Source organism: Mugil cephalus, chromosome 8 (assembly GCF_022458985.1).
Source record: "Mugil cephalus isolate CIBA_MC_2020 chromosome 8, CIBA_Mcephalus_1.1, whole genome shotgun sequence".
In the NCBI taxonomy this organism is placed as follows: domain Eukaryota; kingdom Metazoa; phylum Chordata; class Actinopteri; order Mugiliformes; family Mugilidae; genus Mugil; species Mugil cephalus.
The window spans coordinates 15,885,776-15,912,000 of NC_061777.1; the positions used below are offsets into that span (position 1 = coordinate 15,885,776).

Genomic DNA, 26,225 nt, shown 5'->3' on the forward strand with positions numbered 1-26,225 from the left:
GCAAACAACAATATGAATCCCTCCAAGCGTTCGTCGCCAGCTTTTGGTGTTCGTACAGCGCAGTGCCAGCAATTCAGTGCTACAAAGATATTTCAGTCTGTGCTCAAAATAAACTGAAATTCAAAACCCAGGCCTACGCCAGTATGTAACATAAACTATGTAGTTATTAGTGTTACAGATAAAATCAACCTTATTTGATATAGCCTTAGTTCCAGGCACAGTATTTAGCAGGTTTATCAGACAATAAATGTTTAACCAATTCTTCTAGGTACGCTTTGAGGTTCAAGGTTCATTTATCGTCACGCAGAACAAGATGGCACATGAAGAGAATTAATTTTGCGTTCAAGGTGCTTGGCAGGTGGGTCATCGTGAGCATCTTTTCAGTGGATTTAGACTGACCTGGGAGCTCCTATCCCCTCATCTAATCCCACACTTACTGGGTAATGTTGAGATCAAGGCTCCATGGGGGCCATACCATCTGGTGCTTGACTCCTTGTTCTTCTACTCAATGAAGACAGTTCTTTGTGAATAATGGGGGATGTTATCGATAGGCTGAACAAATTCGATCAGGGTTTTTCACGACTACACTGTGTGATAGAACAAATCCAAACATAAAAACTTGGTATAGTCATAACACACAAAAAGAAACTGATAAATGATATTTATCGAACATTGGTTATGGTTTGTGTCTGCCTTTGTCTGTCATTACGCCATATTTTCGGCACATCTGTCAGTCATCAGTAGCAGTTCTTCTGGTCTGTCAGTTTGCAGTGCACCCCTCCTTCCACTTTCAATGTGTTTAAAATGGAAGATCTATTTATACAGCATGCCTGCGGTAGCTGGTTTTCTGATTGCTTCCCTCATCAGAGAGCTGGTCTGTCTGTGGCAGAAAGCTAGAGGGGCTTTAGGTCCCTCATCCTCCCCCGGTGAGGCTCTATCCCAGGAGGCTTAGTGACACAGGCCAAGGCAGCTGCACCGAGCCCGAATGGGCAAGGGATAAATTTGCCGTTTCTCCACCAGAATAATGAAGGAACACGCGAACAAACAGATTCAAAAATATTCAGGCCGTGGTGCTCACAGAAGTATGTACCACACCTGCTTACTCATACGGCCGTGACTGGCCTTGATGGATAAACCTGTGTTGTGGCAGTTTGACAGTTTGGGCAGTGCACTGACCAAACCCGTCTTAGTTATTTATTAAAAAGAACGTGACACTCAGCACATACAGTGAGTGTTTTCTCTGTCATTACTGAGGTGACACATTGAGCCCTTTCACTGAAGGTCATGCTGAGCTATTATTCTTTGTCTTGTCACTCTCATTAATAAAAGATTTCAACCTGGGGAATATGAGCAGGAAAGTTAACCAAATACCAATAGTACTTACACACATGTATATATTCCACATAGATTCACATCCCCGTCTGAGAGCAGTTCATGTTGAGGTCTCATCTACCCCAACACTGTGTGCTCAGCTGTGTGCGACACTGAGCACACAGCGCAAACTATTGACAAGTAGTGTGGCAGTACACAGCATGAGTGGCCCTGGGGCTGTGTATGGGACGAGAGTGACACAGAACTATCGACTGGGTTGACAAGGAAATAACTGCTATTGTTTGTCTCCGTGTTTTTCAGAAAGATGTCTTATCTAACCTTGGCCCCTTGTTTAAAAGGCACTCTTCTCCACTTCTCTGGACCTTGTGCACTCTCTCAATTCACTGTTTGTAATCATGTAACGCTTTTGACCAACCTTTCCTTCCCCGATGCACTGTTCCACTGAGTTATGTAATCTCAGTGTCTATGTCATTTGAGTTCTCATATTGATAGTTCAGTCCTTCACTGTCCCTCCCCAGCCAGTGCAGTTACCCACCCCACACCAGGGCGCTGGGAAGTATGACACATTACATACTGAAAATGATTGATCCCATTAAAGACTGTGTGTTTGAGTCACTCCAGCACATGTTTACACTTTCCAATCGACGCGGCCAAATCGTTAACGTGGCTGTCAGTAGCTACCTAACAAATTTAACTTACATAACCTGTTGTGTGTGTGTGTGTGTGTGTGTGTGTGTGTGTGTGTGTGGGTTCAAAACAGTGTTGTCAGCTGATGTTATGTGACCAGTGTTGACTGCAAACCAGAAGAGATGAGAACTAAGGGATTTAATACACGCTTAGCCAGGGAATGACAAACAGCACGCACAATTCCTCACTGACCTGATTCCTCTTATCTTGTCACGATAAGGTGGGATTATGATACCTGGTCCAACGTGAACTAAAAATAAACATGTGACCTGTGACACACAAGATCATTACAATATCAATACAGCAGAGTTGGCAAGATTTATTTTCAGCAAAAGCCTAGAAAACAATATCTCCTTGACCTTTGTGGGGTTTCATCTTGCATTGGTGTTCACAGTGGATAAGTGTGACATGTGGGTTAAAAAGGTAAGTAGTTTGAGTTTTTTCCTCATCACTAATGGTCATTCTGTTTCTTCATGTTATTTTCAAGACAAGGAATACCTTTATAGTTATACTACATTATATTAAAAAAATAAAAAATAAAAAATATGGAAATCTGTTAAATATGAATGTGGACATGTATAATGAAACATGAACCAATCAGGTATAACATTATGACCATCTTCATAATATTGTGCCTCCAAAATGGTTGTGACTCATAAGAGAATGGACATGGGCCTTCTGAGGGGCCTCTGTGGATGAGGCTTGTTCCAGTGCATCTCACAGATACTTGATTAATTTGGGATCTAGGATATTTTGAAGCCAGATCAAAACCTTATGCTACTTTTTGTGTTTTTTTTTTGTTGTTGTTCCTAAACCGTTCTAAATTGTTCATTGGCTGACATAACTAGCGGCCTGGGATCTACACACAGTCACAATATGAACTCTGGTGGTTCTCCGCTGTCATTGCTCTGCTAAGAATATTTAGCCCACAGCCCCATCTACTGTTGCATTTGGTGAATTAAAATCCCAAGACAACAGCTTTCTTTACAAAATGTTTATTGGTGTACGTGTTTGAAACAAGAAATATAAAGTGAAAATTACCTTACTTTTTTTTTTTTTAAAGTTACATCCACATTAATTTGTACTTAATATAATATGTACAGAAACTTTACACGCTTTACATATGTTAATCTCGCTCTAGCCTTTGTAGATAGACAGAAACACTGTGAAATGTTTACATTCAATATATCAAATATACTCAGATCAGTATAACAAATACAAATATACACGCTAACCCTCAGTGAAACTCTACGACTGTACGTAGCGGATGATCTCACTCAGATCGTAGCCTGTCACTGCAAAAGCGTAACCATCGCCATCGCAGAACTTGGCGCCACATATCTGAGTGTCTGTCACACACTCATTATGCAAGTGGGCAACCTAAACAGGGAGGAAAAACAAACAGTCAGGGTCTGATTGAGAGTAAAAGATAAATTAACTTGTTAAACTGCGCCACAAACTACGTCTTAATTCTGTTCTCTGTGTTCTGTTACCTCCACACTGTTAGTCTCTGGAGTCATAGTCAGGTGCCACACCCTGACTAGAGAGTCTTCACCGGCAGACAGAAGCTAAAGCACACAAAGAGATCCTCAAACATCAAAAAGTATGAATGAAATATGCCAAATAGAGATGCAAGTGATAAAACATGCCTTTCTTGTACTGGTTTATGGAACTCACCATTCCTGAAAAAGGAGCGATGTCTAGTGAGTATATCCAGCGAGCATGAGCATTGACCTCAGCATGCAGGATTCCTGTCACTGCCTCATAGAGTCGGATTTGGCCCGTGCCATAGCCGGCCACCACGGTTCCTTTCCACAGCTTTACAGAGGAGCAGGTCATACTGTGAGTAGAGAGGAACAAAGAGGAATAATTATAGATTAGATTAGATTAAGGAAGGATGGGAGATGAATAAATTACAGTAGATGAGTACAACAAAGCATTAAGGAGAAGAGACATACAGGGAGGTGAGTGCAACACGAGTTAGTGATGACAAAGCTTCAGTATTAGTTAGCTTCACTTTAGTTCAGTTAAATATTATACACACAAAAAAAACTACATTGCAGTCTAACTACACAACCTACTCAAAACCGTGGATCTTGTTGAGGAGCTGAAATTCCTCCCCAGACTTCCACACACACAGGTTTCCCCCATCATCTGCAGTGACCAGATTAGCTATGCACTCCTGAAGGGACGGAGACAGACACAGAGTGAAATGGATTATATAATTCATACAATTGTTGCAGTTCCTACAAGTACAGCATAAAGTATTCCTGTAGTCTGGAAGGATTTGAGCATTCCTTTGTCAACAAAGGTTTGGACACAAAGACGGCAGGCAATGCACAAACTGAACAAAAGCACACACACGTCACACCTGGCTGCCAGAACACTCCGAGGCCATATCAGTGACAGACTCCTTGTGCTCCTCCAGGACCTCAGACAGGGTAATGTTGCTTCCTTTGCTGGGAACGTCAAATACTAGAATTGCACCTGATGAAACACCTAAAGAAGGAAAAATGGACAAGTAGAGATGAAGAGTTTTATGCTTTGGGATATTGGATATAGTATATTTACTCAGTACTTACCCACACATATGTAATTCTCCCAAACTGCCGATATCCCTCGAGCAAACACTGCCTGTTCTGGGACAGAAACAAGTTCTGTGAGCGCAATAGATTTCATATAAAAAAAGTATAGACCAATAGTCATCCCTCTCATTTAAATTCAGAATATGCAATTCATGATCATGTGTTTTCATGTGCAGGCTGACAAAGATGTCAGTATTTATGAGTATGATGGGTCCACTGCCATTTTAATCACATTGACTTAATGATGGAAATGTAGGTGCCCTGTTTATTTGATTGTACTAATGAGTACCTCCAACTGGAGTTATTAATTATGCTTGTGTTATGAGGATATATTATCAACCGCACATTTCCCAGGACTCTTATCTGATTCCACTGCCATACAATAACTACATCACATTGTATGGCAGATTATTATTCTACATCATACAGTAGATTTAATCATTTCAATGATTTCAAACTAACAAATGAGACAGGCCCATCTCTGGGTGGGTGCCTACATATGAAACAAATCCACAGTTTATGTACATGTTTACCTGCAGGTGTTTCTGGAGTATCCAGAGCATGCCAGTACACCATGATGGAGCCATCGGATTCGTACATCTAAAACAATGAATTTACATGAAAGTAAAAAGGCGGTGAAAACACCTATACAGGATTAATAGTTTTTTTTATGCAATGGTACAGATTCAGTGCAGACCCCTGCACATTCTTTTTTTTCTCGCACATTCATAATATTCACCTGAGTTGCTATACAGTACTTGCTCCAAATGTGAGTACAACTAGCAGCAGAGAAAGGCAAGACTCACCTGGATGCCTTTCTGGGAAGTCACCACCAGAAGATCACGGGAGGGGAGACCACAGAATGCAGCCTGTTACGAGGAAATGAATGGTTATTTTTCTGATCCAGGCAAATGTATGTACAGAAGACCAGAGCAAAAGCCAAAATATGTTGTTTCTGAAGTATTCTCCTGATCACTGGATTGGTAATGTAACAGTGGCTACAACTGTGCAATTACTCATATTAAAAGTGTTTGACAACATTAATCTCTATATAAGAGTGCAGGATCAGCAGCATCAGTGGAGTCAACCTAGGCATGCAGAGGAGACATGCAATGATTATGAGCAGGGATGCCCTAACAAAAGCATCACTTTGGAAGATGTTTACACATAATCAAACACCACCTGCATGATGAGCGATGTGCTTGTGGCGACATTCGGCTCCTTGGACTGCAGCTGACGGTGTGAGTAGTTCACCCCGTCCCAGGACGCGCTGACCATGTTGACCACGTTGGCATGGACCACCGTGAAGTAGGTGAGGCGCCTCGGGGCGATCCGCAGCACGCTGAGGTTGTTATACAGCGCCGATGCGCTGTTTTTTATCTGGATGCTCGTTTCCTTGTGATACATCCTGCAGCCTTCTGTTGACGGTGTGCTGAACGGGTGTGTGATCTGATGTCAGTCTAAAAGGAGAAATAACACGTAGCCGCAATTAGATTAGCAATTTATTCAAAGCCACTGCCTGCCCACGAGCCGATCGGTTTTTCTCAGCAAAGGACAACGCTAGATACTTTAAATTAGCAACAAGCTAGGTGTGTTAGCGAGAAGCCCGACTAGAAATTTCACTGGAAAGCGTTACTTGGTGTGACATATTTCACATACCTTTCTTTGGGTTACATAAAAACTACCTCCGTATCCATTGCTGCTGTTGCGATCGATTATTATATAGGACGTTAACGTGAACTAAGCACTTTTTCTGGCTACTATTAGCAACAGGATTACCAACGAGTGCCCCCACAGCCACACAGCCTATCTCTACGTAACACGGCGTCTTTGCGTGCTCGGTTGCTTAGCAACCACCGACTTAAAGGAGGAGAGGATACAACGACAACTGAAGAGAAGTATAATACTTAGCGGCACTACAGTGAGTAATAAAAGTTATTTTATAGACGGTAGAATCTATGCGGTAGAGTGGTGGCATAGTTTTCCATCTTAACTTTGTATAGTGAGCTATACCTAAAGTGGATATACGTAGAACACAGTAAGCCTTCCCCATGGTCGTACATGCAGGCACGGTTAGAAATATATTTACACAGATTCTTACTTCCGGGACTAATAACTCACAGACAAAACGATGTTAGCACACAAGCGATGCCTCTTTCCGGCCGTAGTACGAAAAAAAATCTACAACACAATGTTCATCCAATCGAGTCGAGCCTCTATTGGGCTTGGTAAACAACACGGATCTCTATGCATAGTTGTAGTGTCATTATAGTCACTACTCATGAAGCCACTGTTACTTATCCTGCTCAGCCTGGCTAAAATATATAAATATTTGATCAGTTTTGCATAATTTTAACAAGAATAATGCAACTTCACTGGGAAAATCATCATTCATAATCATGGTATAGTTACCAAAATCTCCCCACACCCTCACCATCCTGCTGGTCATACATACATATGCTTGGGATAAACAACATTTTCGTATTTTCAAAAATTGTTTGGGAACATCACTCAACAGCTTATTTATTCTAGTGTTGCCAAACTTGCCTCAAAAACAGAGAAGTTCCTGTTGGGCATCCTACAATAATTATTGCTCTATTACTTCACTCATACACAAGAGTCTAATTGCTGAGTTGTATTCCCTCTGTAATTCCTGAAAAGTAGGAGTAAGCACTATTTATTAAACTGTTTGATTTTGGTGACATTACAGTGAATATTCATCAAGTCAAAGAAAATTTCTGCAGTATATGTTTTTGGCTTTACACTTCCTAAATGGTCCTTGCACACAATTTTTTCACAAGCACAGAAGATAGACAGATAACTCAAACACACTGATGAAGTGCAAGACAACAAAATGGTCTTAGTATCTAACCAGAAGTGCAGTACTAGTAAGTATAGAATCTGTACATATGTACAGATAGAGACTGACCCGGGCCATTTATTTGCCTGGCCCCTTAAAATGGTTAGTTAAGGTTAGTTACGGTTAAAAGAGTTAAGTGGGTCTGTCCAACAAAGGAGATGTTTTTGCACTCTATCAATACAGACTGATTTTCTTTTTTTTTTTGTAACAGGGAATATCTTCATTGCCACAATGGTCTTAGATTGCATTGTTGTTCTCGTTCTTTTTTTCTCACTATTTGTGTTTTATATCTCACACCAGCCTTTGAGCCAAGATGCCTCGCACTGCAGCCAAGTCAAAAACTGTCCATAAGACTCCCCCTCCAGTACAGGAGGAGGAAGTGGAATACATTAGCCCTGACTTAACTGAAGATCAGTGGCCAGATATATTGGAGACACATGAGGTTGTGGGGGAAATCATGGAAGATCTAATGGGCAACGTCATGAAAGGCTGTTTAAAGGTGGACATTGACAGACAGGTAAAAACTGAAAAGCCACGCCAGCTTTTTATTGTGATTTCAATTCATAGTGAACATTCTTCTTGTTGCTATCCATACATATGTACCATTTAACATATATGATGTTTCCTATTTTTGTCTTTAAGCTAATACGTTACACAACATCCTGGGTCAAGAGCTTCATCATACAGACTTTAGAGCGCCAAATCTTTTATCCAGATGAAGGGCCAGAGGACTTATCTAAAACAGAAGACTCAGAGCCTACGCCAGCAGCACCAGATGCCTGGGCTCAAGGATGTGTGCCTGTTGTAAAAGCTTCCCCTAGACCTCATAGCACCTCACAAAAGGTACTTTCCATACACCTATAACACAAGTCATCTTTCTGTATTTTATACGTTTTAATTTATCTGTAATGATCCACATTGTAGCTATAATATCTTTATTTCCACTTCCAACAGCTGTCTGAGGCTGACATGGTCCCAGTACAAACAGAACTAAGCGTCAATGACCTGTGTAATGGTGAGACCCAAACTAAGAGCTCTCCAGAACAACCTAAAAAAGAAACGAGTCCCACGAATCCAGCCAGTGGCAAACACTATAAAGTGCTCAGTCCTTGCCCCCCACCACCAAAAACTGATGTCAAGAGAAAGCAGCAGGTTAATTTACTCCCCAAACCCATTGCAGGTAAAGTCCTGCCACCCTTGCCTTACCCGACAGACACAAAAGACGTGGGAGTAGACAGAAAAATGATCAGGCAGAAGAATTGCCATCTCATACCAAAGCTTGATCCTCTCTGCTTGCCTCAACACTGCACTTTTCCTCAGTATGAGATTGTGGATAGCAACTGTCCCAAACCAAACTCCAAGAAGAAACTAAGTGTACTACCCCGACTACAACCAAGAAATAACAGCCAGCACACTGACTGTACAGTTACCTCACCTAAGCCACTAACCAGCTCGAAGGAACATCTCAGAAGGTTTCGGGGCTCTTATGTTGATGATGATTGTGTGAAGAAAGTGTATCATTCTAGACAAACAAGAAGGTTGTCCAGCCCTGATACAATGCGCTTCTCCAAGGATGTTTTCTTGGATGTCCAGACAGTCGAAATGAACCCTCTCATATTAGGCAATCCTTCCCAGTCTGCCAAACTGACGCCTATACGCAGTAATCCAGCTGTGCCACTATATTCTGTTAATCAGGTAACTACTGGTCCACCACCTAAGGTCACCCCACTGTTTCTGTCCAAAAGCCATGACCTCTGATTGAAAGACTTAGTGATGATGTATGTCTGTAGTTGAGTGAACCAAGCAGTATTGAGGGACACTGTATCATATGAGTATAGTACCTGATCAAATAGTAATTTATATTAGTTATCATTTTGTGTATTTACTGCTGACCATAAGCCAAACTATCCCCCACAGTGGCATTAGAGCACGTCACTTATTATATGTAAAAAGAAAGCCGCTCACAAAATGAAAAGTTTATATTTCCAGGTTTGTTTCCAGTTTTGTAACCATCCTTTTGAATGTATTTTTTTCCTCCTTTTTTTATTGCTACACCGTAGGCCTTTGAGGAAGGTGTCAGAAGTGACAATAAAGTTGACTTGACTTGACTGCTTGACTAGGTGCCAGTTTATAAGGTATACAGTACTGTCAGTTTTCCATGTCAGAACAATGAAAAAATAAATAAATAAAATAAAAAAAATGTGTGATGATTTGTGAGCTGAATCTGTGAAACAGTTTGCTGAAGGGATGCCCAAGCATAAATAAATTTAAAAAATTGTACAAAAGTAGTGTTTTCATGAAGTACAGGTACTGTATGTACGTGTAATAATAATATTACAATAATTATTACAAGAATATACTGTATTTACTAAGGAAGCTGTATAAACAATAAAGTTCCTTATCTATATGAGCTTCTTCTTCTTCTTCTTCTTCTTCTTCTTCTTCTTCTTCTTCTTCTTCTTCTTCAGCGTCTGCAGTAAGGGAACACACCGCCACCTACCGTGAACAGGAGCCATGCCCATGCAACCTATCTTGTTGAAGCCAACGGGGCGGACCTACGAAAAATAAGCCAATCAGAATTCACCCTCACACGCTCTAAACCAATCAGATGAATAGTGTTCTATTTTCCTTGGTAGCATGTTTAGCTAACCCTTGGCACATGTGAGATCGCAATGAAGGGAAAGCGGTGTTGATCAAAACTTTGAAAATATCGCATTTATCACCACGTCGCACACAGTTCAGACATGAAAAAGAAGCAGAGGGTTGCCGAGGAGTCGGCAGAGGTGAGACCGACGACGTTTATGTGGATTTTATCTAACTGCGACCTAACATGACAGTTTAAATCACTTACTCGGGGCTGTTGATCGCATGCTCTGCGTGGAGTTGTGCATTTACGTTTATTTATTTGCTCATTTATAGTTCTAAATCTACGAGAGATCCAAATAAACTGTTTTAACGATAATTAACAGAATTAACCTTCAGCTACCTAACGCTTATTTATACCACCATTCGTTCATAATAAATATGCTCGTGATCAGACAAGTGGATTCAAGCTTCTGTTTTCTTTTTTGCAGATGGTTCCTTCAGACTCTTCTCATGAGGAGGAGGAGGAAGAGAATGAAGGTCCAGTTAAAGCCAAAAGGAGCAAAACCGATGGTGCTGTGGAGGAAGAGAAGGTCGTCTACCACCCAGTGAAGCTCTCTCGAAATGATCTGTACAGGCCTCCCACAGCAGAGGAGCTAAACCAGTTGAAAGAGGCTGAAAGCCTGTTTCACTGCAGCCTGCTCAAGATGCAGGTGAGATGACAGGCTGTTGGAGATTGAAATTTCATTTGGTCCAAAACCTTTCACGTTAATGATAAATTTACAAACTCATGTCACTCAATATCCACGTCCTCTCACGGACAACAGATGGAGGAGCTGCTGAAGGAGGTGGCCCTGAGTGAGCGCAGGAAACAGCAAATCGATTCCTTCGTTCAGACGGTCACCACGCTACTCCAGGCGGTGCCATCTTTCCCAGAGGTTGAGGTAAGCAAAACTTCGCTAAGCTCAGCCCTGTGCGGTGAACATAACATGTGACCGTAGCTGTTTGTCTTTCTCTCTGTATGTTCAGGTAAGCGATGTCTCCTGGCTGTCAGGTGCAGTCAAGGTCCCTTTTCTCCTGGTGCCCAAAACGACAAAGGGCAAATTCCACATGGCACCCCCAGCATCTGTCGATCTGATCGGGAGCTATCCCCTGGGCACCTGTACCAAACCAAACATCATGGTGGACCTGGCTGTCACAATCCCAGCTGTAAGTCGCGTGCCTCGTTTTAATTTGTTCATTTCTTTTTATTTTCTTCAAACGAAGAGACGCTTACATCTTCTATTCGCTCACCTCGCTGTTTTTAGGCTGTCCTTCACCCAAAAGACGTCCTGAACCAGAGGTATCCGCGAAAGAGGGCCCTCTACCTGGCAGGGCTGGCCCAGTATCTCACATCCTCTCCCGACATTGGGGCGATGCGTTACTCCTGTCTCCATGGAAATCGACTCCGACCTGTTCTGCTGCTGACCCCTCCAAGTACATAAGTTTTGATTTTGCTGCAATTAACAACACATCTTCAGTTTTCATTGTATGGATTTTTTCTGGTTATGATTCTGACGCAAGAACTGTTGTGGTCCTTCAGATAAAAACTCTTCCAGCTTCACTGTCCGTGTTCACGCGTGTCCTCCTCCTGGCTTCTTCACTCCTAACCGTTTCCACCCCCAGAGGAACAACATCCGGACAGAGTGGTACACTGGACTGCAGACATCGCACTCTGGTACGGCTGTTTGTTAATAATGGATTTATTACAAGCATGGAACTTGTCATTCAGCAGTTACAGTCATGTCAAAAATGATTTGGACAGTCTTAAACTTGGCCCTATACACACCATACTATAGGCTGAAACATTGCAGTTTTAAGTGAAGTACGGACTGTCGGCTTTAAGTCGAGGAGTTCAACAAAAATATTTGAAATTCTGCAACCATTTTTATACACTTCCTATATTTGGGGTCTCGACAAATGAACCTAATTATTTGATTTTTAATACTTTGTTGCAGGGTTTATATTAATATAGGAACCTAATTGTAACCAGCACAACTTGACAAATTATTCATTATATTTTGTTACAGAGACCAGCGAACCTCCCACTCCACATTACAACAGTTCTGTTCTGGGGGACTTACTACCCAGGGCCCACCTCCAGTTTCTTTCTGCTGTCAACTCCCAGTGCCCAGCTTTTGCAGATGGGGTGGCCTTGCTAAAAGTCTGGCTTCGTCAAAGAGAGCTCGACCGGGTAGGGATCTTGAAGCTGCTCCACCACTTACACAGAACTAAAATCATTCTTTTCACAAAGAGTTTTCTTCTCCGTTTATCTCACATCTTTGCTGGTCTCTTATTGTCTTGCAGGGCACTGGTTGTTTTAACGGCTTCCTGGCTTCGATGCTGTTGGCTTATTTGCTGATGACTCACAGGATCAGTAACACCATGACGGCTTATCAGCTGCTCCGAAACAGCTTGAACTTCCTGGGTAAGAAAAGTCCACCCAGCCGCTTTATTTGACGGTCATTTTTTGTAAGCAATTTAATTTTCATTCACTTTGTAAAATCTTGCAACTTACCAACGTTTCATCTAAACCTCAGCATCTACAGATCTGACGGTGAATGGAATCAGCCTAGCCAGAGATCCTGACTCCACAGCTGTGAGTGGTCTAATTCAAATTGCAAACCTGTGCTCGTAGTTTATTCACCCTTCCACTGACCTCCGTGCCTTTTTCTTTTGGCTGCAGCCTTGTGTTGCAGAATTTCACAATGCTTTCCAGGTTGTGTTTGTCGACCCATCAGGACATCTCAACATGTGCGCTGACATGACCGCTTGCACCTACAAACAGGTATTTAAAAACAGGGCTATGTCAATGATTATTTTGAGATGAAGCAGCTGGTTTGTTGACTGTTTTCAATTTGGTTTCCAGCTGCAGCATGAGGCATCTGTGTCGATGCAGTTCTGGGACAACCCAACGGTGGATGCTTTCCACAGCCTCCTCATGACCCCCAAACCCATGATAAGGACAAGCGACCATGTGTTCCAGTACGTGTGCTTCTGTCTGCTAATGCACCACAGATTAATCACATCATGCCCATCATGTGCACAAAATATCATACTTTACTACTGTCAGTATTAACTTCTTTTATTATTATTACTTCTCAGTTATAGATTGTGGGTAAATACTGTTTACATTAAAGACATTCTCTTTTCATACTCATAGTAACTGTGAGGTAGTAATGAAGCTAACTGGAAAAAAACAACAACCTCCCACTTACTGAAATGATGCATTTGTTTTCCTTCTGGTGCAGGACTCTTTCCCATTCTCATCCTTAAAACTCTTCTGCATCTGTGTGTCTCTCCTCTTCATCTCCCACTCAGGTTATGCGAGCTAGTGAAGCTTCAGTCCAGCTGCAAGAAACTGAATCTCCTCAGTGAGCTCATGGACCACAGTGGAAACTACGTCCACACAGCGCTCCCTTTCATTCTGTCACTACTCCAGCGAGGGCTGGGCCAGAGGATTCACCTCCTCACCCACTCACTCTCTCCTGACCCCGAGGTGATTTATTCAAAAGGCAAAACACGTACACTGACGCTACTGTTAACAAAGTCTGGATAGAATCAACGCAGTTACAACATATTTTTGATTCGAATCTATCTCAGTACGTTTTGTAAAATCACCATCTACTCAACTTGTGTTTTCTTTTGTTTCGTCACAGTGGTCTGTGGAGAGCGAAGCCCCAAAATTCAAAGCGCAGCCTCCCCTCTCCTTTGGTTTGCTCTTAAGACCGGAGCTGGCAGCTTCTGTCCTAGAGAGAGGCCCACCAGCAGACAGCCCCAAGGTAACCCTACAGCTTCATTTATATTTCTTGGAGTGTTTCCGCCACCAGAACGGAGCACGTTCATTTCAGAATAAACAAAATCTGTAAATAAATAGAAATGCAAGAATAAGAGCATGATGAGCTGACAAATGTCAGCTGCCTGTAGGCCTCTCTTGGATGTTGCCTTCAGGTGGAACCTGTGTAGCGTGTGGCTACAACACAGGAAGTGTTTGTACATTCTTCAAGTGGGAGCATCATACAACTTAATATAGAAAATGATGCTTTTCTAGTAGCAGACAGAATAGGTAACCCTGTATTATAATAATGTAGACTTTTAGGATGTTTTGTTTTACCATGCTCGCATGATGAGGAGTCATTATCAACAACTCTGCCGTCTCCTGCTAGGCGGCTGAATTCCGCGAGCTGTGGGGCCCTCGCTCCGAGCTGCGTCGCTTCCAGGATGGCGCCATCACCGAAGCTGTGCTGTGGGAGGGAGAGAGCATGTGCCAAAAGCGGCTGGTCCCCAGACAGATCATTACACACCTGCTACAACTGTACGTACTTTATTTTGGCTCGGCTTACTCAGAACACAACACAAATGACATCGGTACTGGTAGTTATACGGTGGTTAGTGTGGTAGGTAAGTTTCAAGCTGTATTGCTAGTACATATATCCAGTATGCTACATATTCCACTTTTTTTCCATTAGTTATTGTTCTGACCTGCAGACTAACACTAACTTCTATTGAAAACATACAGTACAAAAACAAAATGCCAGTGTTGAGGTAAATGAAACACTGACACTTGACATGGTTAGCTTCCTCCTCCAGACATCCAATGTCTCAAGATTTTGTAGTCACTACATGTCAACTACAATATAGCAGACGTAATTTTACATCTGACTCACCGTTTTAGCGTCAGCCATTAAGTTCAGTGAGCTGGGTTTTTGTTTGGTATTACCAACATTAGCTTAGAGTAACTGTTATGTAAATTAAATAAATGTTAGTTTATAGCACTGTTCACACCAGCGAGTACAATACATCGGCATCTATTCATTTCCATCATGTAGGGATTATGGTGCAAAATGTGCATTTCTGTTCACAAAGATCATCATGTCAACACACTCCGGGCTCAGTCTTGTACGCATTGTTGCAAATGTTTGTCCAGGTTCCGATAATAAAGACGGCAGCGACACCCCAGGTACGCACAAATAATGTCTGGCTAGAGTGGCAAGTTTGGGGAACCTTGGTCCATTTAACCTCCACCACTCAAGGGGGTTGATGTCTAGTGAAGGAGCAATGTCCCTCAAGTAGTAATCCACCTGAGCCTCAGAGTCAGTGGCGTAGGAGGAGCTGTAGTTGTCTCCTAGCAACAAGACCATGGTGTTTTTGGTATCACATCTCGCTTGTGAAGGCATAGCCACCTGGCTGATATCAGGTGTGACCAGGGTCTCCTGTTGTTCGTCCTTCATGGCCACAGCAGTCGTTATCACGTCTAATTTTGAAACTAGTTCATGTAGTTTAACCTTAGCAGCCAGCCTCCCCGCTGGCGTCAGGAAGCTGAGATGTTTGTGACGAGGGTCCAGCATTGAGGCAATCAGAGCCGTTTTTGAAGCCAGGTCATTGGAGTCAACCTGCAAACAGTAAACGAAAAGGAAACAACATTGAAAATAGGTAAAGGACACACTGATTCTTTATCTCTTTATCTGCAGTGGCGTAGTCAAGGCAGAAATGGAAATACAGATTTAGTTTACACCTACCTCCATTTGATTTCTGAGTGACTTCTGAACTTTGAGCTTGAACTCTGAGACTTGTTCGATGTCGTTCTCTTTGGGCACAAGGTGAGTCTGAATTAAGCTGAACGTGATTGGGTAGATGTTTGAAATGGACACTTCTGTTTCAGCAGATATGACTGTTGTTGCCCATTTCAGTGTTGCCAGCACAGGTGTGAAGTTCTCAATTATTTGCCAGTAATCATCTTCAATCTCGAGATTGTGGGCTTCCTGTCTGTTGGTGACTGCGCGATCGGATAGCACAGCTTTGATTGCCCACCGTTGCTCAAGTAAGCGCTCAAACATGTCGCAGATAGTGTCCCACCTCGCCTTGGTTGACTGAATAAGCTTGTGCCTCGGCAGGCACATCTGAACTTGCTTGTGTTCCAATGCCTCACTGGCCAGCTTGTTGTGATTGAAATGCCTGACTAGTTTCCCTGCAGCTACGACGATGCGGACCAGTTCTTCACTCAGCCCATCGCTAACCGCTACCTGCAGCGTAGTGGCAAAGCAAGTGGCGTAGTTCCAGGTGATACGGGCACACCCTTGGGCTGAGAAAATGTCCTCCGTGTGATTATGAACACATGCAGTAACTTTACCACAAATACCCCACATCTGCACAGTGCTGAGAAGCTTCTCTTTGACACTGTCTGTAGTAATGCGGTTGTCTGATGGAAGCTTGTGTGTCTGCAGCACAGCCGACTTCCCCTGCCAGTCATCTGTAATGAACGAACAGGAGACTGTGATGTACCCCTGAAATGGGAGGGCTGTCCAGAAATCAGCTGTGAGAGCCACCTTCTCGGCTTTGTTCAGCTGCAAGGCAAGCTCCTCCATCTTCTCCTGTAAATGGCCTTCAATAATGCGTGTGATATCGGCAGCAGATGGCATTTTATAATTCTGCACTGTGTATGCCAGAAGCTCACGGAAACCATCACCATTAACCACAGTGATGGGCAGCATGTCCTTTTCTATCATTCTGGAGATCAGTTCAGTCACCTCTGCGTGTGTTGCCAGAGACACACCGTCATTGGGTATGGCGTCCGGATGCTTGTTTTTAATGTGGTACATCATGGTGGTGGTGCTGCTCCTGTATTTCAGTTTCGTGTCGCACATTGTGCAGTGGACCTCGTCGTCCACTTTGATAAAAATGTCCCAAACAGAGCTTCGCCTCAGGCGTTTCCTCTCTACATAGTCCCGATCATGACTGGCTGGGGCCGTGCTAGGTGTGAGGGGAGAAACCTGCATGATGTCCGAATTAGAAACACACTCCTCCTCGATACACTGAACTGTACATATGACCGGTTTCTCGTCCTCATCTAACGGCGACGTGTTGGGATGATGCCTGCTCACGTGGCCCATCATGGTGGTGGTGGCTCCGCCGCAATACTTAAATGTAGTGTCACATTTCATGCAGTGGACGTAGTTTCCGACTTGTTTGAAGCAGTCCCACACGGAGCTGCGTCTCCTTCCTGCGCGCTTCATACCTGCGCTGATCCAAAGGTGTTCTACGTTAGCAAGCTAACAAATGCTAACCCCGATTGCCATTAAAATAAATTGGTGTTTGGTCTGTTTCATGTAAGCATGTCTCTTATCCGAATGATAACGAGGCGTTTTAAAGACGAAAGCACGTTTAAAAATAGGAAAAATATCTCTCTTATCCACCAGACATGCAGACATCCCTGAGTCCTGCGTCAGATATGTCGGGGCGCTCCTTGATGATGTCATCAAAACAGGAAGTGAGGTAAATCGATGCGACTGAATTGTGATTTATTTAAATTGATCATAAGCATGAAATAAAAACATTGGGAAACCGTACAGAATATAGCTGTAATTTAGCTGATTAATAGTCTTGTATCCATTCTCAAACCATTCACTTTGTTACATGGTGGTGGTTACATTTCTTTATATCCCTTTTGGAAAAGATGTGTTAAGTAAATGATTTTGCATCTTAAGTTATGCTTTTATTGTTTGAATTGTCTTAATGAATCTTTGTGTGTGTGTGTGTGTGTGTGTGTGTGTATAGATATAGATATATAGATGTGTGTGTTAGTGTTTAAAATCACCACAAGAGGGTGTCAGTGTTGCTCTTGTGCTGTTCTCAGACAGCTAATAATTATGTGTTTGTTCAATTATTCTTCTCCAGGTGCCTAGTACTGGAGAGGAGGAGAGTTTAATGGTGGTTCAGTCTTATGATGACCTGAGCAGAAAACTGTGGAGGCTGGAAGGCCTACCTCTCTCGATCACAGCAGTGCAAGGAGCCCACCCTGCACTCAGATACACACAGGTGATACGTCTAATAAGTAATACTAGTGATAAAGTCTTTTTGCACAACTTTAGAATGCAGCTATAATCCTACTGCAATTCAGTGAGCATTTTTCGACTTCAGGGCAATTCTAACACTTCCACTGTGCCTTGCAGGTATTTCCCCCCACACCACTGAAGCTGGACTACTCCTTCTTTGACAGAGAAAAGACTTCTAGATCATTGGTGCCAAAAGAAGGGAAGCCCTGTCCTGCTTATGTCACCCCTATCACAGGTGAGTGCTTCATCCTTAAGCAGCTGTTTAATGAGCTGGTGCCTGTTCTTTAATCTATTGAAACCTACATCTAGACATGGCTGCCACTGATGTGTAATTCATTGTTACTCTTACTGAAATATAACTTGATATCTCTTTTGATTATGTACATACATTAATGTTCCATGCTTTGTTTGTTTTAAACTTTAAACTGTGATGCTGACAAAGTTAAATATTAACTGAGGTTACATTTACAGCTACTTAACTACAGACATCTAGCTAAGCAAACACATATACCACTTTATTGTTAACTATGTTCTTCCAGTAATCTGTCACATGGAGGGGAGCGGAAAGTGGCCTCACGACCGCCTCGCAATCCGCCATATCCGAGCTGCTTTCCACATCCGACTGGGAGAGCTGCTTGATAAGCACCATAAATATACGTGCAGACCATGTCCCACTCACCTTGATGTCTGGAAGGTATATTTTTGAGTTTGTATACCTGAGATGTCTTCAAGCTTCAAGCTAAAATGTGCTTAATAGTTAGTATCTAATCTTGTGCCCTTAGTTAAGTTCAGTTTGATTTATATGTCGAATGACAGCATGTCACCTCATGGCACTTGAGAAAAAAAAACGAATAATTTCCCACCGCAAGAAAGCACTTGGCAACATTTGCTAGGTAAACTGATCGGACTCGAATGACAGGAGAGTACAGAGTGGGAAGGTGTTGGATGGGTAAAGAAGAGACATACCAGGAACAGCTGGTTCTACTTAATTGTATTGGTGCTCTGTCCAACTGGTTGTTCTAGTGATAGCAATAATATTGAACACTGAGCAGGTCCATGAAGGCAGTAAATCCCAAACATGCAGGGATAGCTGCAGAAAGGTACTCGGTCATTTATACGTATATCTCTTTGCTTCCAGGGCGGCCTGTTGTTTCGCATCCAGGTGGCATACCATCGTGAGCCTCAGGTGCTGAGGGAGAGTGTGAATGCAGAGGGGCTGCTGGTTGTAAGGGACAATGAGGAGGCTCAGGCTGTGGAGATGGCCACCATTCACAAGCCGCTACTCACCAGCACATTACATGGGTAAAACGAAAAAAAAAACAAAAACAGATTTTGTTACAACCCTTATTTTTTACAAATCGGTACATCTTGCCCTGTATTCTTTTCTGTTATCTTATGTTTGTTTCTTTACACTTAACTGTGTTGTTAACAGGCTCCAGCAGCAGCACCCATGTTTTGGTGCAGTGTGCCGCCTGGCCAAGCGCTGGCTGGGGTCTCAGCTCTTCAGCGACGACATCACAGAGGACACAGCAGATCTGCTCGTGGTGTCGCTTTTCCTGAAGCCTGCACCGTTTACTGTTCCAAGGTAAACTACTACAACCCCCGCTCCTTAATCTGTCCACCTCCACCGCTACACTGTTTTGTTCAGTAGGTCATGTGCATGAATTTCTCCATCTTCCGCAGCTCTCCGCAGGTGGGCTTCCTCCGTTTCCTTCATCTGCTGTCCTCCTTTGACTGGAGGAACAACCCGCTGGTGGTTGACCTCAACAACCAACTCACAGGCATGCACACACACACATACACACACCTTTTTCCCTCCCTGTGACACAAATGCCTCCTGACCTTCTTTTATTTACCCACCGGACAAGTTTAAACATCCTCTCTATATGTGTCGTTGTTCCAGCGCCAAGTGTAACTGTTGTTTGCCTCTCTGTCACGTGTAGCTGCCGACTACACTGAGATAAAGAATGGCTTCATGGCGTCCAGGGAGTCTCTGCCCGTCATGTTTATAGCCACGCCTAAAGACAAAAAGCTATCCATGTGGACCAAACGATCGCCGAGTATACAGGTCAGTAACACGTGAATACAAAGGCACGTACAACAACACATTTAATAGTTAGGCACTCAATTCATTTGGTCAGTAAACATGAAAAAACAAGAATTATTCCAAGAGATAAGATACATTTTTTTTGTTTTTTTTTTAAACACTCAAAAAGAGACAGAATCATAAACAGCGGTGTAGAAAAGAGTTGCACGTTCTCGGCGCAGTGCAGTCGCAGAGCAGTCCGATCCTGGAGCCTTTTCTTAGTGCACACTGGTCTCCTGGGTGACACTGAAAACATAGAACACCCATCTCACGTAACATATTAACAAACGATTCAGATTTGTCCCTTTTAACAGATTTGTTAGATCATTAAACATGGACTCAGCTGCTGCATTACATACCAGAGGCAGGTAGCCGTGCCTTTTTCTTAAAGTTGGAAATTGATAGTTCTGAAGTCTTTCCAAAACCTCATGTAAATTATTGATCTGGAAAAGCAGAACGCAATAGTTTAATATCAAAAAGACCAATATCTCAAATAATATACAGTATTTAAAAGATTTTTTTTTTAAATCTCAGATGAATGTTTATGTCAATAATCTCATATTTGGGACATAAAAACCTCAGATGTAGCTCACCAGTTGCTTTTCATTGCCGTCCTCCGTCGTAGTGAAATAAGTTAGATATTTTCCTTTGTATTCCTCCGTTTGGATGTGACCGTGGCTGAAGAGTCCTATGGTACACAGTAGCGTAAAGAAAATATACACACACATGTTTCCCATGGTGCGTAGCTGACCCAGATAAGTTTCCTGTGCTCACTGCCCCTATGAGACCAACTTTAACAGCCAGCCTCTCCCAGCATCCCCCTTTATAACGGCGGCGGAAAGCAGCAGCTTCGCGCTCTGTGACGTCCTGACTGGAGACGTCAGCGTGGATTAAATTCACTGCATTTAATCATGATGTTCAGGATGCTGTCATTTTACACAACGCATTTTGTTGAGCTCCAATAACTTGTCCTTAGACTCGACACTAAAAATAAGTTTCATAACAAATACGCAATTGACTGATGATGGCTCAGTGTGTTGTTTGTTTCAGTTCCACTGAATGGCCACTAGGGAGCAGATTATGATGGAGTTATTGCATCAACGGCATTAAAATTAAAGTTCCTTTACGAGTACAAATAAAAAATAAGACACTGTAAATAGATTCCAGGTTTGTTTTATGTGTTTCTGCATTTAACTGAAGCACACGTATCATTTAATTGTAGTATAAGTTAGCAAAAGACTAAAATTAGCATTAGAACAGCTAGGCTGATGACGTAAAGTACTACGGCAAGTCTTAAATTTTCCAATTAGCAAAAGAAACTATTTAGAAAGTAGTGTTTCTACTATAATGCTGCTGTCACGTTTGTTTCTCCAGTACCATAGGAAATGAGATCCGAAATGAGACTGTGTGTATGGTGTCCAGTATTTACGCTTCTAGACTTCATCCTACGTGCGTTTTTATTCAGTTGTCGGGTGTGTGGGTGTGCTTTCATCAGAAGCAGTAGGCGGTTGCTTGTAATACTTGAAATACAACAATTGCTGGATATTACTTTTTACAGCGTTATTCTTGTTGTAATTGTTTTTTGTGTGTGTGTGTGCGTCTGCAGTTGGTTCTATTATATGTTTTCTGAGAAATGGGTTGTTTTTAGGCAAAGTTTTTCAACCACATCTCTCTATATACGTTACATCAGAGGAAATGTGCCACTGTGTTCAATGACTCTCTTGCATTTGCGTTCAGATGCTGCAACGTGTGATGACGGTGGCCGCAGAGAGTCTTAAAGTGCTGGAAAGTCAGCTGATGGACGGCAGCCAGATACAAGATGTCAGGGTGGGTGTCCGGAAACTGTCATTTACTCACCAGAACATTGTATTGATCAGACGACAAACTAACCCTAAGTCATCATCTCTCTTTTTGTAGGTGGTCATGCGCCCCCCTTTGGATGTCTACGACGTTGTGATTCACCTGAACCCAAAGCAGGTTCCCCTGCTCGGCCAGGCAATCGACCCACCCGCTGTCACCTTCAGCAGGGGTGTCATGACCGGCAACGCCTCTCAAACCGGAGGGGCCCTGCCAGTTGTCGACTACAACCCTGTGTCTTTCTACCTCGCAGAGCTAAGGGTGAGTCTTGTCTGTCAAGGATGCATTTCATGTTAAAAGGAAGCTTTGACCGGGGAGGTAAGGAAAGATATGTAGCAGGATTTACACAAGGGAGTTGCAACTGGGCTGTGTGACTTCCAGCAGCTTCCTGACAATTAAAATGAATTACATGGAGGAGAAATACCCAGTGAAACTAGGCTGTACTTACATTGTTTAGAAGGCCATGACATCCAAGCTTAGTCTACGTTAATGTGAAGTTCTTAGAAACCTTGTGGACGTTTCTCTGAACTGCTCTACTTCAGAAATTATATTGTCCACGTTGGGCTGTTTCTTCATCCACTGTTTTGAATGTGGCTCATGTTTAAGGATCTTTCTCGGCCAAGGTTTTGACTTCTACAAAGGCGGACAAATTTAAACTCTTTTTTTCCCCCCATTTCCTTCCTTCTAATCACGGTTCTGGGCGATCTCAGCGGGCAACTACCCACCGGGGATCTCGTCTAAGTAGATGTAGCGCCAACACAAACACTGTAGTGACGTGATAGCTTTAAATTGCACGACACACACGAATGTTCCAAGTAGGCTTGACGGAACCTGGACTTGATTGTTGATCTATTTCTGCTTTTTTTTTTCTTTCAGGGCTTTCATTAAGAGCTGCTCGTATAATACCAATGTTTATATTTATTTGTAAATGGTGGTCGTCTCAGCTGCATCTACACAGTATGTTGGACCAATCATTGTACACTTGCGTCATTCAAGGCTCCTCTCGTCTTAGTAGGGGACTTACCCTTTAGTTAGACTAAAACATTTACAGTAGCTCCCCGTTCCTGTCGCACAAATAAGAGGGTACATTCTCCAACGCCTCCACTAGTTTTTCACAAAATAAAAGCGATATTTCTGAAATTTTCTATAAAGTGCAGTTGCGCTTTGTACGTGTTTCCATTGAAAGGTGTTTTGCGAATGAGCTGTGACTCTCGTAAAGTCACGACATCCCATAATTCTCTTCAGTTCTTGCCACGCAAGACTTCACTTTGAGGAACATGGACTTCAAATGAACTGGTCACATGACCCCCTGTGTTATCTCCAGTGACGCCGGTGATGGCGAAATGTGAAAAAAGTGTTTCCATTGCACTTTGGCGATACACTTTTATTTATTTATTTATTTACTTTTTGTATATCGGTAAGTCAGGAAAAACCAGCTCAGGAGAGCGTTGAAACGTTTTGGCGATATTAGATCGTTTCTTTTTCCAGGTATGGAAGCGCAGCAAGTTACAGGAACAAGTGAAACAGTTCCTCTGTTACAAAAGCCTCATCTAACTTGTTCTCGTTTAGTTTTCTTTGTGTCTCCTACATGTCTATTTTTTGCCATGTGTTGGCAAATCAACACCTACCTATTAATGACTTGTTAAAACAGTGAGTTCAAGGGGATTACTAAACTATCAGACTGGATATGACAAACCCACTGACTTGTCATTTTATGTAACAGGCTTTTGTGTTTGACTTCAGTACTACCAGCTTACCTGAACTTCTTTGTTTCCAGGAGGCATATGGAGACCTGGCCCTCTTCTTCTATGATCCATACGGTGGAACAGTGATTGCGGTTTTGTGGAAGCCAAAGGCCTTCCTCCCTGTGCCCTTCAAGGTAAGGTCTCATGTTTTATCTTGAAGAAGTATTAAGAAAAGGGCTTGTTTGGACTGCTAGGAGCTTGTTTCATCAGACGTCTTATATCGTGCTTCCATCTTCATGTGTCAACACTCACTGCTCTTACCTAATGTTTTTTTTTAAATTATTGCCTTTCATCACACAACAGACATCACAGGTGTCTGCCCGGAGCGTGGAAGTGACTGGCGACCAAGCAAATACCATTCCCAATGCAGAAGCCATACTCGAGGACTTCCGGATTCTGGGGAAGGACTTAGTCAAATCAGTGGAAGCCAAGACTGAAAAATGGTCAATTTAACACAGAGAAACCACTTTAAACTGATGGATGCCTTTTGTTTTGAACAGAACAAAAGAAATGTAAATGAATGAACTGTGGCTATCCTGTTAACAATATAATGTGTTAGTAGTGTTGCTGTTAAAGATGTTTAAACACCAGACATTTGTCTTTTTTGGTGAAACTGTCTCATGTCTAATAAATGCATATCTCCGCTTTTGCATTTCAGTTTGTTTCTTATTGTCGTATATATCTCTTGACGAAGCCATTTAAGGAATATGTGTATATTTTTAGATTGCTTGTTAACATTAATCATCATTAATCACCTGATGAATCCTGATTGATGAGAGCTGCCTGGTTGCATGATTAATGTCTTCAGATTGTTGATAGCTGGTTTGATGTAACATGTTTCTCATACTTAGTCGAACAAATCGTAGATCAAGACCAATAATAAAACTGATAAATTGTAGCAGGAAGCCAATGATGTAGAGATGCAGTGCAGTCTTTGTGGTGTTATGCACTTCTACAACAGGAACTGCAGGGATGTCAAGCAGGGACATGCCTGCTGTCTCGGTGTAACCTCATCAGACACTGGTGCTTTTCTTGTCAAAACGAAATTCAGGGAAAGGGGTATGTCACACAGCATTGCTTTTCTGAGAAACGTATCAACAGGTATTATAGCCACAGCCTTAAAGCTGTTGGTACGTGGAAAGTAATGACTTCTAATCACGAAATCTCCATATCGGGAGTGATACTTCACTTCAATAACACCATCTGTAACGTTAATGCACGAACAACACAAGTCATTCAATAAAGAAGCCACCTGAGTCATGCAAGCTTCACGTTCAAACTTGCTTGAAAAAGTTATCCCTCGCCACTGGCAGTTATTACAAACTATGTTGTGGTATACAGAAACAAATCTGAATGAAAATAAAACATAATTCAATTCTGTGCTAATGCTTGCTGCACACAACAACTCATATTAACAGAACAGAGCCTGTATTTTCTTCCTATCTGCAAGCAGTAATGACCATGAATAATGTTGTAATGTCACAGTAAGGTGGAAACTGTCCATCTCACAGTTACGATGTGCTGTAAACACCTTTTGAAATGCATGTTACTGGTTCCTCATGTACATGGTACTCCAGACAGCTCTAAGAATATCCTCCCTCAGTTTACCAGGAACTCGAATATCCTATTTGGGAGGCTGGATTTTTGAGTTTGCGTTTCCAGTCTGTACTTGTCGATTCCGTTTGTTAACACAGGTGGATTTGAACCCTGGTAAGTTCAGTCTGCTGGTGATACGGCAGACTGGCTTCTCCTTGTGCGTAGACATGAAAGAATACGTGTTTAACGATCTAATTTTTCATTCATTGATAATGGCCAGTATACTTTTAATAGTCTGTTTGTTATAATCTGTTTTCTTATAGCTAGTTAAAGGTGTGTGTCGTCTGAGGTCGCTTGCTGCGTGACAGCCTCTGGTTCGCTCTCTGTAAGATGTGGCTAAGATTTCAGACTGCTTTCACTGAAGGGAAATTAAAATCTGTGATGCAGCCAAGGGTTGTTATTAGAGGTGGTATAAAATGTTGCTGGGGAGTAATGGAATATTTGTGCCCATACTATAGTTCACAAGTTTAAAATCCTGCCCTTATTGTTTGCAAAAACGTTGTTTAAGTACTGAAGTGGTACTGGTTCTACATAACGTACACTCACTTATTAGGTACACCTGTTGAATTGATTGTTGACACAAATACCTAATCAGCCAATCACATGGCTGCAGTTCAATGCATTTAGGCATGTAGAGGTGATCAAGACAACTTGCTGAAGTTCAAAGCGATTTCAAAGGGGATTTGAGTGACTTTGAACGTGGTATGGTTGTTGGTGCCAGATGGACTAGTCTGAGTATTTCAGAAACTGCTGATTTTCACGCACAAACCATCTCTGCGTTTACAGAGAATTGTCCAAAAAAGAGAAAATATCCAGTGAGCGGCAGTTGTGTGGACGAAAATGTCTTGTTGATGTGAGAGGTCAGAGGAGAATGGGCAGACTGGTTGGTTGACGATAGAAAGGACACAGTAACTCAAATAACCGCTCGTTACAACCAAGGAATGCAGAATAACATCTCTGAACGCACAACACGTCCAACCTTGAAGAAGATGGGCTACAGCAGTAGAAGACCACACTGAGAGC

The 26,225-nt window shown here is 42.4% G+C and overlaps 5 protein-coding genes across 5 annotated transcripts; 2 read left to right on the top strand and 3 right to left on the bottom strand.

Moving 5' to 3' along the window:
- Nucleotides 1-3,004: 3,004 nt before the first annotated feature.
- Nucleotides 3,005-6,430, bottom strand: wdr54 (WD repeat domain 54). Its single transcript, XM_047592070.1, has 10 exons — nucleotides 6,264-6,430; nucleotides 5,787-6,064; nucleotides 5,411-5,473; nucleotides 5,138-5,204; nucleotides 4,602-4,658; nucleotides 4,391-4,518; nucleotides 4,101-4,201; nucleotides 3,697-3,859; nucleotides 3,513-3,587; nucleotides 3,005-3,399 (listed from the first exon to the last, which is right to left on the bottom strand). The coding sequence occupies exons 2-10, from the start codon at nucleotides 6,009-6,011 to the stop codon at nucleotides 3,268-3,270; spliced, it is 1,011 nt and encodes a 336-aa protein (XP_047448026.1). The 5' UTR covers nucleotides 6,012-6,064; nucleotides 6,264-6,430; the 3' UTR covers nucleotides 3,005-3,267.
- A 9-nt stretch (nucleotides 6,431-6,439) lies between these two features.
- Nucleotides 6,440-9,977, top strand: LOC125012231 (uncharacterized protein C2orf81 homolog). The gene is made up of 4 exons (XM_047592069.1): nucleotides 6,440-6,525; nucleotides 7,765-7,981; nucleotides 8,107-8,307; nucleotides 8,419-9,977. Exons 2-4 carry the CDS (start codon nucleotides 7,778-7,780, stop codon nucleotides 9,220-9,222), a joined length of 1,209 nt encoding a protein of 402 aa, XP_047448025.1. The 5' UTR covers nucleotides 6,440-6,525; nucleotides 7,765-7,777; the 3' UTR covers nucleotides 9,223-9,977.
- A 119-nt stretch (nucleotides 9,978-10,096) lies between these two features.
- Nucleotides 10,097-24,263, top strand: nol6 (nucleolar protein 6 (RNA-associated)). Its single transcript, XM_047592067.1, has 26 exons — nucleotides 10,097-10,247; nucleotides 10,539-10,760; nucleotides 10,875-10,991; nucleotides 11,077-11,256; nucleotides 11,355-11,523; nucleotides 11,630-11,764; nucleotides 12,117-12,280; nucleotides 12,394-12,514; nucleotides 12,627-12,685; nucleotides 12,773-12,874; nucleotides 12,956-13,071; nucleotides 13,408-13,585; nucleotides 13,746-13,868; nucleotides 14,253-14,401; nucleotides 17,283-17,358; nucleotides 17,761-17,901; nucleotides 18,036-18,153; nucleotides 18,458-18,612; nucleotides 19,057-19,220; nucleotides 19,351-19,503; nucleotides 19,602-19,699; nucleotides 19,862-19,986; nucleotides 21,742-21,831; nucleotides 21,922-22,122; nucleotides 23,639-23,740; nucleotides 23,910-24,263. Exons 1-26 carry the CDS (start codon nucleotides 10,209-10,211, stop codon nucleotides 24,057-24,059), a joined length of 3,447 nt encoding a protein of 1,148 aa, XP_047448023.1. The 5' UTR covers nucleotides 10,097-10,208; the 3' UTR covers nucleotides 24,060-24,263.
- Nucleotides 14,395-17,276, bottom strand: LOC125012230 (E3 SUMO-protein ligase ZBED1-like). The gene is made up of 2 exons (XM_047592068.1): nucleotides 15,606-17,276; nucleotides 14,395-15,479 (listed from the first exon to the last, which is right to left on the bottom strand). The coding sequence occupies exons 1-2, from the start codon at nucleotides 17,097-17,099 to the stop codon at nucleotides 14,919-14,921; spliced, it is 2,055 nt and encodes a 684-aa protein (XP_047448024.1). The 5' UTR covers nucleotides 17,100-17,276; the 3' UTR covers nucleotides 14,395-14,918.
- Nucleotides 20,004-20,765, bottom strand: LOC125012233 (cocaine- and amphetamine-regulated transcript protein-like). The gene is made up of 3 exons (XM_047592071.1): nucleotides 20,598-20,765; nucleotides 20,364-20,447; nucleotides 20,004-20,250 (listed from the first exon to the last, which is right to left on the bottom strand). The coding sequence occupies exons 1-3, from the start codon at nucleotides 20,739-20,741 to the stop codon at nucleotides 20,143-20,145; spliced, it is 336 nt and encodes a 111-aa protein (XP_047448027.1). The 5' UTR covers nucleotides 20,742-20,765; the 3' UTR covers nucleotides 20,004-20,142.
- Nucleotides 24,264-26,225: the final 1,962 nt, after the last annotated feature.